The sequence below is a fragment of the Podarcis filfolensis genome (assembly GCF_964270895.1).
Source record: "Podarcis filfolensis genome assembly, chromosome: 2".
Taxonomy (NCBI): Eukaryota; Metazoa; Chordata; class Lepidosauria; order Squamata; family Lacertidae; genus Podarcis; species Podarcis filfolensis.
This window is the reverse complement of record NC_139605.1, coordinates 14390931-14408151: the sequence shown is the minus strand read 5'-3', so window position 1 is coordinate 14408151 and position 17221 is coordinate 14390931. Positions and strand designations below refer to the sequence as shown.

Genomic DNA, 17221 nt, shown 5'->3' with positions numbered 1-17221 from the left:
TGGGGTGGGGGTGGGGTTTAACAGCATAAAAATACAGAATACGACCACAAAGGACATAATATAAAGAACAAATCAAGCCCATAACCCTCTCCCACCCTCACACCCCACAAAGACATTTAAAAGGACATAGAATGTTAATCCTTCGTATGAGGAACACCATCATTTCCTGTGGCAGCAGCTGCGGAACTCCCTGCGCCTTGAGACCAAGCAGGTGCACCTTTGCCACACTCCTTTCTACACCAGCTGAAAACATTCCTGTTTTAGGAGCCAACCCAGATGCTTAATGGTTGAGGTGGCTTTAATGTATTTTAGTATTTCTTTTTGCATGCATTATAAAGTGCGGGAATTTTTATAAAACGAACAAAGGAGTCAATCAATAGCGTTCTTACAGGGATTTCAGAATATTTATTGCAGGGCAATATGCAGGGCTCGAGGTGCTGAACTAGGCATGGGAGACCGGAGTCCAGGCCCTCAGATCCTAACAACTGGAAGGGGGCAGAGGTGCATAACACTTCTCCTTGTTTTCTTAAAAGGAAGAAAAGAAGGAAGCCACCAGCTGGGATTTGAAAATTAATAATAATAATAATAATAATAATAATAATAATAATAATAATAATAATAATTTATTGGTACTCCACCCATCTGGCTGGGTTTCCCCAGCCACTCTGGGCAGCTTCCAACAAAGATTTAAAATACATTAAAATGTCACACATTAAAAACTTCCCTAAACAGGGCTGCCTTCAGATGTCTTCAAAGCATTTCGTGGGTTGGACTAGATGACCCTGGGGTCCCTTCCAACTCTACAAGTGCCATGCGCTGCAAATTCGTGGCGGTGACGCAGGCGTTGCAGCAGACGGCTACAGGCGGGGTCCTTCCGCAATGGGAAAGTAGCACGTGGGGGGGAGAAGCTGCAACCGGCTGGACTTGCAGGTAAGAGGAAGACCCCGCCCCCTGCCTTCCCCTGAACCCAGGAGTCCTGCCATGGGGGGGGGGGTTCCCCCACCCCAAGAAAAAGACCCTCCGAGCATTTCATTCATTGCCGGAGAGAGACTTATTGCAGATTCTCAGTCCAACTCCTTCCCACCCCCACTCTAGAACCCCATTTGTCTCCAGCAAAACCCGGGAGTTTCGACTCCTGTTCCCAAGTTTACTGCAGTTTCTGGTTTCCTCCCAAAGAACCCAGAAAATTGCTCTTGGATTTCCTCCCGCGATCCTTCCGGAGAAACCAAAGCTGTTTGGCTTCTGCCAAGACCCCATTCACTTCCCTGGCCTTTTCCAGAGTCAGTGTAAGGCAGTAATAATAATAATAATAAATTTCATTTATACCCCGCCCTCCCCAGCCAAGACCTGGCTCAGGGCGGCTAACACCAAATATAAAAACAATTGATTGAAATACAGCTTAAAAAACAAGATTAAAATACAACATTAAAACATTAAAATTCAACCTCATTTCAGTACTAGAGCGACATGGACCCGATGGCCTGGCTCAATATAAGGCAGCTTCCTAGGTCACTATCCAGTCCCAGTTTACTACCTGCTCCTCACTTTAGTTTTAATTTCGTCAATCAGCGCGTCTCTCTTTCTCTCCCACTCTCTGCTTATTAAATAAAAACCTGAGCCCAAGTCCAGATTTAAACAGTTAGTTCTTTTTCTCATCTTTCCCCCCACCCCAGTTCACATGCAGATAACTTGTTGTATTAGGATGTAAACTCAGAGGTCTGTTGTTTGATTGTTCGTATTGAGGGGGCGGGATAGAGATTTAACATCCTTTGCCTCACACCAGCAGAAGGTGGTCCTTTTGTACTTACGCGAGTTAATTCATTTGGATTTTTGACATGTCATGGTTCCAAGTCCTCGGAGCCTGTGACGTTGAAATAGTTTAAAGTAAAACTATATACATGCCTATGCTTCAAATTGCACATGGCTTTTTCACCCAACTGCTGTTTGAACCTGTTCCCCCACCCCAGTGCCTGAGGGAGAGCTGAGAGAGGCAGATTTGGGAGCCAGGGTGGGGACCGGAGAATTGAAATAGTAATAATAACAGTTTACAACAGAAATGAAATTGCTGAAATGCAGGATTCCCTTGACATAGAAAGAGTTTGAAGGCAAATTGGGGATCAGGGCTCTTGCCAAATTAAACTCCTCTCCTCCACATGGTGGTGGAATTTTTTAAAAAAGACCCCTAAAGTTGTAAGGCCTTTTATACTTAACTCTGTGGACAAACATATTGGAGGTTGGAAATCCTGAGGAAAGAGCTGTCTTTTGTTCTAGCCATCTGTGGCATTTGTATACAGTGGCACCTCAGGTTTCATACGCTTCAGGTTACATACGCTTCGGGTTACAGACTCCGCTAACCCAGAAACATTACCTCGGGTTAAGAACTTTGCTTCAGGATGAGAACAGAAATTGTGCTCCAGTGGCGCGGCGGCAGCAGGAGGCCCCATTAGCTAAAGTGGTACCTCAGGTTAAGAACAGTTTCAGGTTAAGAACAGATCTCCGGAACAAATTAAGTACTTAACCCAAGGTACCACTGTAGACCGATGAATACTTGTTTGCATATTGCATCACCTCAGGTGGGCAGAAATCAGGTTTGTGGTACAGTGGTACCTCGTGTTAATAACTTAATTCATTCTGGAGGTCCGTTCTTAACCTGAAACTGTTCTTAACCTGAGGTACCACTTTAGCTAATGGGGCCTCCCGCTGCCACCGCACAATTTCTGTTCTCATCCTGAAGCAAAGTTCTTAACCCGAGGTACTATTTCTGGGTTAGCAGAGTCTGTAACCTGAAGCTTCTGTAATCCGAGGTACCACTGTACTGGCCTTGGTTTCTGCTAGAACCTTGAGATCTTCCAACTGAAGCCTCAAGCAAAATAATTTTGATTTCAGGGATTTGGTTTGACTTGACAGCACTGAGCTGAACTCAGAGTTCTTTCTCTCTCTCTCCCCCCCCCCCACTCCTAGTTATCCCCTCCCTCAACTTCCCTCCCCACATCTCAACAGTGCAGTGGTACCTCGGATCACAGACGCTTCAGGTTACAGACTCCGCTAACCCAGAAATAGTACCTCAGGTTAAGAACTTTGCTTCAGGATGAGAACAGAAATCGTGTGGCAGCAGCAGCAGGAGGCCCCATTAGCTAAAGTGGTCCTTCAGGTTGAGAACAGTTTCAGGTTAAGAACGGACCTCCGGAACGAATTAAGTACTTAACCTGAGGTACCACTGTATCTTGGCCTTAAATTGTTGTCAAACAGTTAGGAGTTGGAAACCTTCACCAGTTTAACTCAGATCACCCAGAGATCTAGCAGGAGACCCCAAACTGCCCTCTGCCCTTCTCTGACCTACCTTCCTGGAGCGTAAGTTCCTTCGATCTAGTCTTGCCCTCTGCAGGAGCAGAGAACGTCTTCTCCCTCATCTCCACGACAGCCCTGTTGTATTTCCAAGAGGGCTCTTAACGTCCTCCCTCTTAACGGTTTCATTGCTCTTTCTTTCCAGGTCGCCATGCCAACTCTGTACCTTTCCCCTCATCCGGATAACTTCCAGAATCTGCGGGTTCTGGTTGCGGCCCGCTATGGCCGACACGAGCCCAGGGTGGTCTCCCTGCCTCCTGACAAGGAGCTGGGGAATCCTTCCTTCTCTGTGCCCAAACTCCCAGCTCTGGAGACCCAGGCGGGCGTCCGTGTCTCTGGCGCAGCGGCTGTTTCTTACCTGCTTTGCCCGGATGCCATGAGAGGGCAGAGCCCAGAAGCCAGCGCCTTGGTACGGCAGTGGGTCAGTTTCGCAGACTTGGAGATCGCTCCTGCAGCCTCCGCAGCTGCTTTCTCTGTGCTGGGGGTCTCCAAGCAAAGCAAACAGGTGAGAGGCAGGCTAACTCTGCCGTGACGGGGTAGGGTACTGTGTCTAACCCATAGCGTGGTGGTTAATGGAGTGGCTGTGAGCCAGGAAGAAAGGGCGCCGGAGTGGGCAGGGCAGGGAAGGAAGTGCTAAAAAAAAAAGGCTCTGAAAAATGACTTTCGTTTATTTGAAGCAAATGAACAAAACGAAAAGCATAAACATACATACAAGTGCTGTACACTTTTCAGCACCCGCCCAAAACGTTGTTTAGATGCAGGTGGCGCTGTGGGTTAAACCACAGAGCCTAGGACTTGCCAATCAGAAGGTTGGCGGTTCGAATCCCCACGACGGGGTGAGCTCCCGTTGCTCGGTCCCTGCTCCTGCCAACCTAGCAGATCGAAAGCATGTCAAAGTGCAAGTAGATAAATAGGTACCATTCTGGCGGGAAGGTAAACGGTGTTTCCGTGCCCTGCTCTGGTTCGCCAGGAGCGGCTTAGTCATGCTGGCCACATGACCCGGAAGCTGTACGCCGGCTCCCTTGGCCAATAAAGCAAGATGAGTGCCGCAACCCCAGAGTCGGCCACGACTGAACCTAAAGGTCAGGGGTCCCTTTACCTTTAACCAGGCATGTATAATGCTGGATTGTGTTTTAATCTGGTTTCCCGCTTTTCGTTGATCTTAATTATTTTTTTGAAAGTTTAAAATAGTTGTGTTTAACTGCTTTGACTGATAATTTTATTGCTCTGTTCTTTTCACAATCTGCTCTAAGGTTTTTCTTTTAACAGTCGTGTGCTGTATACATTTTGTCAAATAAATACCATATTTTTCGCCCCATAGGACGCACCGCCCTATAGGACGCACCTAGTTTTTTTTGGGGGGGGAAATAAACAAAAAAAATTTATTTCCCTCCCAGGCACAGGGCTGGCACGGGGGAAGCCTGAGCTTTCCCCGACCCCAGCCCCCAGAACAGCTTGCTATCCGCAAGCCGTGGGAGCCGCGCTGGTCTCCCCAGGCTTGCGGACAGCTGTGCGAAGCCCGGGCGCGCTCTTCAGCGCGCCCGAGGCTTTGGAATGCAGGCAGCGCTGCGCGACCTTCCGGAGGCCGGCGCAGCTTGGTGCCGGGCTCCGGAGGGTCGCGCAGAGCTTCCTGAAGCCTGGAGAGCGAGAGCCTCTCACTCTCCAGCCTTCAGCAAAAGCCTGTATTCGCCCCATAGGACGCACCCACATTTCCCCTTCATTTTTGGAGGGGAAAAAGTGCGTCCTATAGGGCGAAAAATATGGTAAATAAGCAAGCACATTATGCAGCTGAGCCCCACGTTGCTGTGCGCTGTTTTCTTTCCCTACTTCCGCAGGATCCAAAGGTCATGGCACCAGCGTGTTTAACAAGACCCCAAACACTTTTTGATTCATTGTTTTTGTTTGATTTCAACTCCCCCCTCCCCCAAATCATGAGCAAGGGCATTTCGTGAGCTAGACCACATTCAAGGCGGAAGGCACACAGTGGCAGGGAGTAGTGCCAATGTACTTCAAGAGAGCAGGAAGGTCACCTTTAATTCAGGGACCCCTTATGCAGAAAGGCCCTGCAAGGAGTCCAGGCGGCAGGTATCTTCTGAGCATTGTACCATGAGAGGCGGTGGTTTGCGGGTGTGATCACACACTCTTCTCTTGCCCAGGTGACGGACCGTGCTGTGGCAGAGCTCCAGAGTCTCCTTGCGGTGTTGGACGGCCACTTGAAGCTGCGGACATACCTGGTGGGCGAAGCCATGACGTTGGCCGATGTGACAGTTGCGTCTTCTCTGTTGCTGCCGTATAAATATGTGAGTCTCCCTGCAGCTTCCCTCCCATCCTCTGCTCCAATGGGGCATCGGTACCATAATTTTGCAGCAGTTTCTACTACTCTGCTTTTGTTGGGGCAGGGAGTCAGTGGCTCTGCACTCCGTTGGTGTTGACCTTTAAAGCCCTAAATTGCCTCGGTCCCGTATACCTGAAGGAGCGTCTCCACCCCCGTCGTTCAGCCTGGACACTGAGGTCCAGTGCCGAGGGCCTCCTGGCGGTTCCCTCACTGCGAGAAGCCAAGTTACAGGGAAGCAGGCAGAGGGCCTTCTCGGTAGTGGCACCCGCCCTGTGGAACGCCCTCCCACCAGATGGGAAGGAAATAAGTAGCTATCTTATCTTTAAAAGACATCTGAAGGCAGCCCTGTTTAGGGAAGTTTTTAATATTTATTGCTGTATTGTTTTTAACACTCGATTGGGAGCAGCCTAGAGTGGCTGGGGAAACCCAGCCAGATGGGTGGGTATAAATAATAAATTATTATTATTATTACTATTACTATTATTATTACTACTACTACTACTATTATCATCTGCAGATGTTCTGCCTTAACGCTGTTGTTGGGTTCCTGTCCTTCTCACCTATATTCATAATGGTGTATCTCGTGCTTGTGTTCCTCTCCTCATCTCCAAATGATTCCTCTAGGTTCTCGACCAATCTCTCCGCGCTTCATACACCAACGTCACCCGGTGGTTCCTGACCTGCGTCAATCAGCCAGAATTCCAGTTTATCTTGGGTCCAATGAAGCTGTGTGAGCAAACGACTGTTGTGGGGACCCTGAAATCAGATCTCAGAGGTAAGGTGCTGCTACCGTTGTCCTCGTTCCCAGATCCTCGTGAATTTGCTGAGGGCAAAGAAACCTCAAGGAAGAACAGAGCTACACTCTGTATTGATTGGGAGAAAAGGTTGTTGTTGTAGTGACAATTTAATGTTGAACTGGGTAGGCTTTTGGTCTGACCTAGCAAGGCTTTTCTGATCTTGTCGCCCTCAATCTGAATAGGTGGGCCGCAGAGTCAGGGATCCTCTTCTGATTTAGTAATCATCATCATCAACATCAGTGCTCTTTAAAAACAAAGGAAAATAAGGTGTTGGTACTTACCATGAAAGGGACGCGGGTGGCGCAGTGGGTTAAACCACAGAGCCTAGGACTTGCCAATCAGAAGGTTGGCGGTTCGAATCCCTGTGACGGGTGAGCTCCCGTTGCTCGGTCCCTGCTCCTGCCAACCTAGCAGTTCGAAAGCACCTCAAAGTGCAAGTAGATAAATAGGTACCAGTCTGGCGGGAAGGTAAACGCCGTTTCCATGCGCTGCTCTGGTTCACCAGAAGTGGCTTAGTCATGCTGCCCACATAACCCGGAAGCTGTACACTGGCTCCCTCGGCCAATAAAGCGAGATGAGCGCCGCAACCCCAGAGGAGTCTGCGACTGGACCTAATGGTCAGGGGTCTCTTTACCTTTACTTACCATGAAATTGTTACGGTAAGTGCCACACTTTTAACATGGGGGGGGGGAGGTGCTGGTACCTTGTATCCTTTAGTACCCCCAGAAAAAAACACTGATGGTAATGATGATGATGACATAATAATATTATATTTCTTATACCCTGGCAATTTGACTGGATTTCTCCAGCCACTCTACATGGCTTCCAACAGAAATACAAAACACAAAATAGAGCTGCCTTCAGATGTCTTCTAAAAGTCAGATAGTTGTTTATTTCCTTGACATCTGATGGGAGGGCATTCCACAGGGCAGGCGCCACTACCAAGAAGGCCCTCTGCCTGGTTCCCTGTAACCTCACTTCTCGCAATGAGGGAACCGCCAGAAGGCCCTCGGAGCTGGACCTCAGTGTCCGGGCTGGACGATGGGGGTGGAGATGCTCCTTCAGGTATACAGTATAGGAGTTTAATGGTTAGCACCAACACTTTGAATTGTGCTTGGAAACATGTGTTGTTCATACGGGCACAGACATTTTGGCAGTGGCAGGGAGATGTGGGTCTAGTGCAGGGGTGGCGAACCTGCAGCCCTCCCAACTATTTATCTGGGCTACAATTCCCATCATCCTTGACCATTGGCCATGCTGGCTGCAGCTGATGGGAGCTGGGGCCCAACTGGAGGGCAGATGGCAATTAAGCAAGATTTATTAACAAGGCTGCTGCACATTGGTTTATTTCCTTTCCTCTTAAGAACCTAAGGCAGAGTTTTCAGAGCCCAAGGAGCTCACAGAGCCGCCCAAAAGCGCATCCCAGCTAAAGAAAGAAGCCAAAAAGAAAGAAAAACTGGAGAAGTTTCAGCAGAAGAAGGAAAAAAGCCAGCTGCAGCAACAGCAGCAACAACAGGGGGAGGTAAGAAAAACAAAACAAAACAAAATAAAATCCTTCCAGTAGCACCTTAGAGACCAACTAAGTTAGTTGAGGGAAGATTTAAATATTCCAGAAAAGAAGAAAATAGGATCCTTGTGTGTGAGAGAGATATTTTTCAGTGCTATCTATTCCAAAAAAAGAGCTCCCTGCATGTAGAATACTAGTGTGTTGGGGATTGAGGGATTCTGGTCTCGCCAAGATTTGAGCAGATTTGAGAGATGCTTGGGGAAAGGAGAGGGAAGACAAATTCCATGACACTTGTGCATGCGATGTTTTGGATAGATGCCACCCAACGTTTGTTTAATTATTTTATTATTGTCTGGGTTTTCTTACCTACTCCATTACTGTACGTTCCCAGGGCAGGTTGAATCAATGCTAAACGTCATTTCAAACAATTTTCAGTCAGAAGAATAGAGTGGGTTCTTAAAATACAGCTCAAGTTGGTGTGTACGTATATGTACGCGTGTGTATCACTAATAATAAATAAATAAAATTTATTTTAAACTTCGCCTTTTTCCAGTAATAAATAAAACCGGGAAAAGGTGAGGTTTAAAAAAATTGCACACTGAACTTGCCTGAATTCAGGAAAATAGCGAAGAGCTCAGGGCAGGGGTGATAATAGTGTTTGAGGCCTGTTTCCACCTTCCTGCCCCCATCCTGATTCTTTGCAGAAAAAGCCAAAAGTTGAGAAGAAGGATCTAGGGGTCATAACCTACAACATCCCAACTCCCCCAGGAGAGAAAAAAGGTAATGTAAGTGGGGTGGGGGTGGGAGGGAGCTGGGCAGGGCTGGAGTTCTCTGGCCCACACTGTGCTCAGGCGTCCGACATGCCAACTGTGAAGCCCGTTAACCCAAGGGGGGGTCATAATGTAGCCGAAGCAGCAGCACCCAAACACAGCAGGGAGGTATTAGGAGACCTCGAAGTCTCTTTTCTCCTTCCAGATGTGGAGAGCCCGATGCCTGACTCCTACAGCCCCCAGTACGTTGAAGCCGCCTGGTACCAGTGGTGGGAGAGCCAGGGCTTTTTCAAGCCAGAGTATGGGGTGAGTTTGAGCCTGGGGCGACTGCGGGGCGGGATTCTCTCACTCCATCCCCCCGGGCAGGTAACATGGCCAGCCCAAGACTTTTTGGCGCCTGAAGCCAACAACAAAATGGCCGACACGCACACCCCTCAGCCAGGGAAGAAGGGGCAAGGGAAGATTACACCACCGATGAGCAGGGGTGGATAAAGACCTATGTTGGGATCTGCCGCTCCTGCGGACCTTGCTGCCTGAGGCGGTTGTTCCGCCTTGCCTCATGGTAGGGCCGGCTCTGTGGCTGATTCCCGGAGGGCCGCCTGCCTCACGAACATTGCTCTCCTTTCCAGCGTCGCAGCGTCTCCGAGCCAAACCCCAAAGGCCTCTTCATGATGTGTATCCCTCCGCCCAATGTCACCGGATCCCTCCATCTTGGCCACGCCCTCACCAATGCCATCCAGGACTCTCTGACCCGATGGTGAGGTTTCCTTCAGTTGCCTTGACTACAGCCTTCTGGCCTTACGCTAGGGCCCTTCCTAGACGTCTCTGTCAACTTGGACCCTCTGTTCTCCACCCCTTAACTGGCATTCTTTGGCCTTGCCAGTGTGGTGTAGTGGTTAAGAGCAGCGGACTCGTAATCTGGTGAACCGGGTTCGATTCCCCGCTCCTCCACCTGCAGCTGCTGGGTGACCTTGGGCCAGTCACACTTCTCTGAAGTCTCTCAGCCCCACTCACCTCACAGAGTGTTTGTTGTGGGGGAGGAAGGGAAAGGAGATTGTTAGCCGCTTTGAGACTCCTTTGGGTAGTGATAAAGCGGGATATCAAATCCAAACCCCTCCTCCTCCTTGCCCCCATTTTGCCCTGCCTGAGAGCTGATTCACATGACCCGGAAGCTGTATGCCGGCTCCCTCGGCCAATAAAGCGAGATGAGCGCCGCAACCCCAGAGTCGGCCACGACTGGACCTAATGGTCAGGGGTCCCTTTACCTTTACCTAATTTGTACAGGTTGAAGAATTGGGCTGTTCCCAGTATGGAGGCTTGCATTTTAAATGAAAAGTAGCCTCAGGAGGCTACTCTTTATACCAGAGGATTCCTAGGAGAGGGAATTGTCCTGGAATTCTGCTCAGTATTGATCCAGAGCAGAGCCTCAACGTATAGTTAACAGAGTAAAAACTGAAACACATTGCAGGATTCCCCAAAAATAGACCAGAGGCAATTATATTTCATCCAGAAGAGCTTTCCTGAAGGCAAATGAGCATAATGATCACAAATCCAATACATTCAGGATTGGCACTGCCCATAAGAAATCCAGTTGCAGCAGACTTAACTTAAACTTACAATATTGTATAATAAGTCTAAACCTTAACACTGAGCATGCTATGTACAGAACACCAGAAGGAAAAGAGATAGAGAGAGAAATTGAAACCCAGGCTCCTTCTGGCCTTACTATTATAGTCAGCATGAGCTTGACAGAAAAGATAACAACCAGTTTAAGCCAGCTGCACTCAGCTTCTCTGAAGGAAATAACCCAAACATCATGGACCTTCTGCTTGTTTCTTTCACACAGAGAAGCTTCCAGAACCCTCTTGAATTAATTAGAATAGGAAAGATCTCTACACATCAGATCGATGCTTTCTGTACTAAGAAATGCAAACTGACAGGAATGTAGCTTAGACCTTTCCCCAAAGCTAGTTTTCCCACTCAAAATTCCCCTTTCCCTGTCCATTTGCCTCTGTGGTATTCTGGAGAAAGAACCACACTTTCTAAGCACAAGTATGCCACCCTTTGAACCCTGGGGGGGGGACCCCAGGGTTCCCCAAACAGGAGCATGGCCTTCAAGGCCGACGTCATAAGTTTGGCATGGCCAAACTTGGCCCTCCAGATGTTTTGGGACTACAATTCCCATCATCCCTGACCACTGGTCCTGTTAGCTAGGGATGATGGGAGTTGTAGTCCCAAAACATCTGGAGGGCCGAGTTTGGTTATGGCTGTCATGGGAAGATAGCCAACAAAATGTGTCCAGGTGTTGTTGGACTCCAATTCCCATCCTTAGTTGTCAGGGATGTTGGGATTTGTAGTCTGGCAGCACCTAGAGAACGCCGCATTGGCTGTTCCTGAACGACGTTGCCTGACAAACAGCTGCTCACGGCCCCTGTGTCTTCCAGGCACCGGATGAAGGGGGAGACCACTCTGTGGAACCCCGGCTGCGACCATGCCGGCATCGCCACGCAAGTGGTGGTGGAGAAGAAGCTGTGGAAGGAGCAACGGAAGACGCGGCACGACCTTGGGCGAGAGCTGTTCGTCGAGGCAGTCTGGAAATGGAAGACCGAGTGAGTTGTCTCAAGGCTGGCCCCATTTTTCTGAGCGCCTTGAACCTCGTCCCTGTGCCGTGTCACGTCTTCTAGAGACACAATGTGCTCAGGGTGCTTTTTCCCTCTGGCTCTTTTCTTGCAGAAAAGGCGATCGGATCTACCACCAGCTAAAGAAACTGGGCGCCTCAATGGACTGGGACAGAGCTTGCTTTACAATGGACCCGGTAATAATAATAATAATAATAATAATAATAATAATAATAATAATAATAAATTTATTATTCATACCCTGCCCATTGAAAGCACGTCAAAGTGCAAGTAGATAAATAGGGAAGGTAAACGGCATTTTCGTGCGCTGCTCTGGTTTTGCCAGAAGCGGCTTAGTCATGCTAGCCACATGACCAGGAAAAACTGTCTGCGGACGAACTTTGGCTCCCTTGGCCAGTAAAGCGAGATGAGCGCCGCAACCCCAGAGTCGTCCGCAACTGGACTTAACTGTCAGGGGTCCTTTACCTTTTAACCCTACCCATCTGGCTGGGTTTCCCCAGCCACTCTGGGCGGCTCCCGACAGAACATTAAAAGCACAAGAAAACACCCAACATTAAAAACTTCCCTAAACAGATGTCTTCTAAAAGTCAGATAGTTGTTTATTTCCTTGACATCTGGTGGGAGGGCGTTCCACAGGGCAGGCACCACTACCGAGAAGGCCCTCCGTCTGCTTCCCTGTAATCTCACTTCTCGCAGTGAGGGAACCGCTAGAAGGCCCTCGGAGCTGGACCTCAGTGTCTGGTCTGAGTGATGGGGGTGGAGACGCTCCTTCAGGTATACTGGGCCTGACGGATAAGATCAACCTGGTGGGACGCCTCTATTAACCATCGCTGACCTGTTCAGGAAATGACTGGTCATGCCAGTAGTCTTCTAGGACAGCAGTGACAGACTTTAGACTTAGGGGAGCCACCTAGTGTTGTGTTCCCCCCCCAATGTTGTTTTTTAACTAAACCCCAAGATCCACCAACTGGATTTTGCAGTTATATTTCAGAGTCGAACAGCATGCGATTTTGTTTGCATCCCGCAAGAGGTGGAAGCGGCTGAACTGAACTTCTCCCTTGCTTTGCCCACAGAAACTCTCCAACAGCGTCCAGGAGGCTTTTATCCGGCTGCACGAGGAAGGCGTCATCTACCGCAGCACACGCCTCGTGAACTGGTCGTGTGCCCTCAACTCGGCCATCTCCGACATAGAGGTGACAGGGTCGGGAGAGGCTGGGCACATGGGATGCTGTTGCCCTAACTTCAGTTTGCCCTAGTTTAGCTCCTTGGTCAGCTCCCCTCACTTGCTTGCCTTCCTACTTTCAAGCTGGCCAGGTGTGGCCCTGAATGCCAGCTCCCTCCTCCTCAGCCTTAGCGTGGCCAGAGTCACACCATACATTTAAAGACCACTTTAGACAGCCATGGCTTTGCCGCAGAGGATTCTGGGAGCTGCAGTCTGTTACGGGTGCCGAGGGTTATTAGGAGACCCTCGTTTCCCCTCTCAAGGGCTGCAGTTCCTAGAGTGGCCTAACAATCGATCCTTTCTCACAGGGAATTCTGGGAATTGCAGCTGTGTGAGGGGGAACCACTCCCAGAATTCTTTGGGGGAAGCCGTGCCTGCTTAAAGCAGTATCACATCACTTTGAACGTACAGTGTGAAGGCGGCCTTTGTTGAACTCATCAGGGAAGGAAGAGGAGGACAAAATGAGAGTCATTGGCTCCGGCACCCCCTACTGTTTGCCCCCTTACCGTCTCCCCACCAGCCCCCTCTGGGTGGGAGAGAACGCAGGATGGGCATCGGGCCAGCTATTGCCCCTGTGTTAGGCCCAGTGAGAAGAGTGTGACACACCTTGGGCACCTTCCCCTTCGCAGGTGGACAAGAAGGAACTTACGGGCCGGACGCTCTTACCTGTCCCCGGCTACGAGAACAAGGTTGAGTTTGGGGTGCTGGTCTTCTTCGCGTACAAGATTGAAGGTTCTGGTGAGTCAGGAAACCTGGTGGGCAATTGGGTTGGGATCAAGATCTGACGCCCTTTCTTTTTTCTCTGACTCTTGGCTCGCTCCGTTGTGGGACCAGCGTTTCTCAGAGAGGAGCACTGACCTGCCATTTTCCTTCCTTCCTTCCTCCCTAGATGAAGAAGTGGTGGTGGCCACGACTCGTATTGAGACGATGCTGGGGGACACCGCTGTGGCTGTCCACCCCAAGGATCCCCGGTACAAAGTAAGTAACCGTGAGGGCCGCTAGCAGAGAGCTACTGAAATTGAAACAGAGTCCGCAGAGCAATAGGAAAGAATAAGACTTTACAAAGGGTACAAGGGGAAGAAACTCCATCAGAACAACTTTTCCCTCCCAGCTCCACCAATTGTCAAATCTCAATAAGTTTTCCCGGCTGACATATAACTCCAATCAATAAACACATGAGACGTAACCGGCTGTGTTCTTAGATAAATATGATATACTATTCATAGTATCAAATTGTAAATTTCGACAGAAGTAACTCATGAAGTTCAACAAACGAACAAAGCAGAAGACCCAGTGGATCAGATCATTCTATAGTCAGTTCATGCATAAGGTCCATCCATGTAATGGTATCCATTCCAACTGTCTGTTCATAAAGTCCAAACCATCCACATGAAAGGTTGTTACAGTTCCACAAAATCCTTTCACAAAGTCTAAGACAAGGATTTCCGGAATATAGGCCTTGTTTCTCCGTCCTGGGCTTCATCAGTAGTTAAAGCTCATATGTGATATTACAGGACAGTGGATCCTATGGCATAGTAGTAGCTGTTGAAATTTACAATTTGATCCTATGAATAGTATATCTTATTTATCTAAGAACAGAGCTGGTTACGTCTCCTGTGTTTATTGAGTATGCTTTACGTGACCATAGGTTTGTTTGTTGTTGATTTGATGTATAACTCCTAGCATCTGCTTCCATCCAGCCCAATACTGTAATAGGATGAATGATTGCTGGCTGAATGATTCTTGCTGCACTTCTTAATGAAAGACAAATGAACACCTGTAGTGTTCTAGGTTGGATTTATTTGAAAGGGTTATTGCAGCATAGTGTCTCCGAAAAATTTCACACATCACTTGGGAAGACAGGCGAACTAATATCAGTGTACTGGAAGAAGCAAAGATCATCAGTTGCAAAGCAATGATTCTTCAACATCAACTTCGCTGGATTGGTCATGTTGTGCAGATGCCTGATGATTGTCTTCCAAAGCAACTACTCTATTCTGAACTTGAAAATGGAAAGCATAATGCTGGTGGTCAACAAAAGAGGTTCAAAGACTGTCTCCTGGCAAATCTAAAAAAATGTAGTATAAACACTGACAACTGGGAAACACTGGCCTGCGAGCGCTCCAGTTGGAGAACAGCCTTTACCAAAGGTGTCATGGACTTTGAAGACACTCGAACTCAAGACGCAAGAGAGAAACGTGCTAAGAGGAAGGCACGCTTGGCAAATCCACACCGTGATCAACTCCCACCCGGAAATCAATGTCCCCACTGTGGAAGGACATGTGGATCCAGAATTGGCCTCCACAGTCACTTACGGACTCATTGTTAAAACTGTGTTTTTATGGAAGACAATCTTACTCGGCTACGAGTGATTGCTAAAGAAAGAAGAAGTACCAGAGTTAAGGTGTTTTTTCTCAATTGTGCCTGGGGCCTCCTCTGTATTTCCAGATATGGTTAGTATGCCCAGACTGATGAGGCAGCATTTCCTGTATTTGCCCAAGCTGCTTAAAAGCTCCCTCCACTTTTTCTTTTTGGAATAAATGAAGGACAAGTAATCTCGTTTCACTCGATGGAATACGGCACCTTGGTTAGCGACGAAAGTTGTAACAGGATGAGAAGGCAGTTCAAACACAGCTGGTGTGGGCAACCTTTGACCCTCCAAGTGTTGCTCCAGCTCCCGTGAGCCCTGTCAAACATGACACTAATGGCCAGGGATGATGGGAGTTGTAGTTCAGGAACATCTGGAGGGCCACAGGCTCCCCTACACTTGAAAATATAGGATATTTTGCCCTAGGAAGAGTGTTACAGGAATGGAGAGCTGAGTTGGTTGGGCTGCAAATGCGTGGAATGGATCTTCTCTTAAGGACTGGATGTGGGCAGTAGATTCTACTTCAAGAGTATTCTTTATTTGGGTGATCTGGGAATACTTTAGCGAAACTTTTCTCCTCTCTCTCCATTTGTCTTCCAGCACCTGCACGGCCGGAGAGTCCTCCATCCCTTCACTGCTAAGTGCTTGCCTATAGTTTGCGACGACTTTGTAGACATGGAGTTTGGAACTGGTATGTCTGTTTATATATATATATATATATATATATATGTATGTATGTATGTATGTATAGATACAGTGGTGCCTCGTTGAGCGCCCATTCCGTCCAATGTCTGCGGCAAACCCGGACGTACCGGAACGGGTTACTTCCTTTTTTTTTTTTTTTAAAGCATTTATTAATTTTCCAATAAAAACATCCAATTAACATATCAAATCAGATCCAATAAAAATAAAAAACTAAAATAAAAAAGGTCCAATTGTCTTCCAAATTGTAATAATTTTGTTTTGACTTCCCACGGTCTGAATTTCGAAGCGCATTCAACATCATAGTCTTGCCTCTCATCATCCTCAATGTTATTCATAATTCCATGTCCGATTTTTCCCTTCCACCTTTTGACTCTGGTTCTACGATCCTCATTCATGTCAGAAAACAGATACTTTTTTTTCCCTATGGAGTGCAGATTTGTCCGTATATTGTACTCCTTCAGCTGTTTTTTCATCGCACCGCTTCATTTAATTGCATCCAATTTCAAAGTTCTGTCCAGCTCTTTGAGAGTTGTTATTTTGGCAGCTCCCAGATCGTTAATCTTTCCCGTCCAGGTGTTATCAAAGAAACAGAGAGAAATTTCCTTCTGTACCCTCCTTGTTGATTTATCTTAAACATACTGTTTGCAATGTAGCCATATATCAGACAGTTAGCAATTGGCCTTTGGAATCTTCCCAGTCCCCCCTCTGGGCCCTGGAGGGGGGCTGCCAGACATCCATTTAGCCCTCTCTCTCGCTCGTAATCAAAAAAACATCTTTTTGCAAACAGTTGTATATGTAATATTGTTTCCAGTCTTTATAACCAACCATCCGTTAGCTCCTGTTTCTCTTAATCAGGGAAGTATTTCAGATATTCAGTAACGACGTGGTGGGTAGGAGCCATTTTGTCCTTTGTCCTTTGTTTTCGTCTTTAACAGACATTTCCGGTCTTAAAAGAGAAGTGGCTGCGAGTAGATCCCAATTATATATGAAAGACCATCTGAACTCACTTTTTGAAGAGCAATTTAAGTTCTTAATGAGACTTGGCATGCATTACAGATTGTTGATGTTAAGGATAAAAGAATGTTTTTTTTACATACCAAGCCCCTCCACATTCCAAACGTCATGATGAGGATCTCTTTGAAGTTCGATCTTTTGCACCAGAGACTGTACATACTGCAGGTTTTTTTCCAGCTTCTTCAATTCAGAGCATGTCTGTTTGTTTTCCAAATCTTTATATTTTCCCAAACAGATGCGTCCGGCTATGGGGTGGCATCACAGGAGTGTCAGTCCGTCCCTTGCTCCGTGACCCAGTGCCCCTGCCGTCTGCCACATCAGCAGTCTGGGGCAGACCGCGGGTCGTTGAGACAGTCCTCCCCTGCCCTGTGGAGGCTGCCAGGGATCTAATTACCCCCATATCAGCCCTGAATTATCGGAACGGCTGAAGTCTGATTGTGTGGGATCAGCCATTTTCCACGGCTGGAAACAGGAAGTCCCCCGGAACGGGTTACTTCCGGGTTACTTCCGGGTTCGCCA

General features: G+C 47.9%; 1 protein-coding gene across 1 annotated transcript in view; it reads left to right on the top strand.

The window, feature by feature from the left end:
• Nucleotides 1–3496: 3496 nt before the first annotated feature.
• Nucleotides 3497–17221, top strand: part of VARS1 (valyl-tRNA synthetase 1) — a gene marked incomplete at its 5' end in the record, with an annotated part of 35806 nt that continues 22081 nt past the window's right edge. The window contains 13 exons of the mRNA XM_083600440.1: nucleotides 3497–3850; nucleotides 5502–5645; nucleotides 6305–6455; nucleotides 7842–7999; nucleotides 8689–8764; nucleotides 8960–9060; nucleotides 9384–9511; nucleotides 11199–11363; nucleotides 11488–11569; nucleotides 12467–12586; nucleotides 13245–13353; nucleotides 13505–13593; nucleotides 15584–15674. Of these exons, the coding sequence (XP_083456566.1) occupies nucleotides 3497–3850; nucleotides 5502–5645; nucleotides 6305–6455; nucleotides 7842–7999; nucleotides 8689–8764; nucleotides 8960–9060; nucleotides 9384–9511; nucleotides 11199–11363; nucleotides 11488–11569; nucleotides 12467–12586; nucleotides 13245–13353; nucleotides 13505–13593; nucleotides 15584–15674 (1768 nt within the window). The remainder of the gene's footprint in view (nucleotides 3851–5501; nucleotides 5646–6304; nucleotides 6456–7841; nucleotides 8000–8688; nucleotides 8765–8959; nucleotides 9061–9383; nucleotides 9512–11198; nucleotides 11364–11487; nucleotides 11570–12466; nucleotides 12587–13244; nucleotides 13354–13504; nucleotides 13594–15583; nucleotides 15675–17221) is intronic.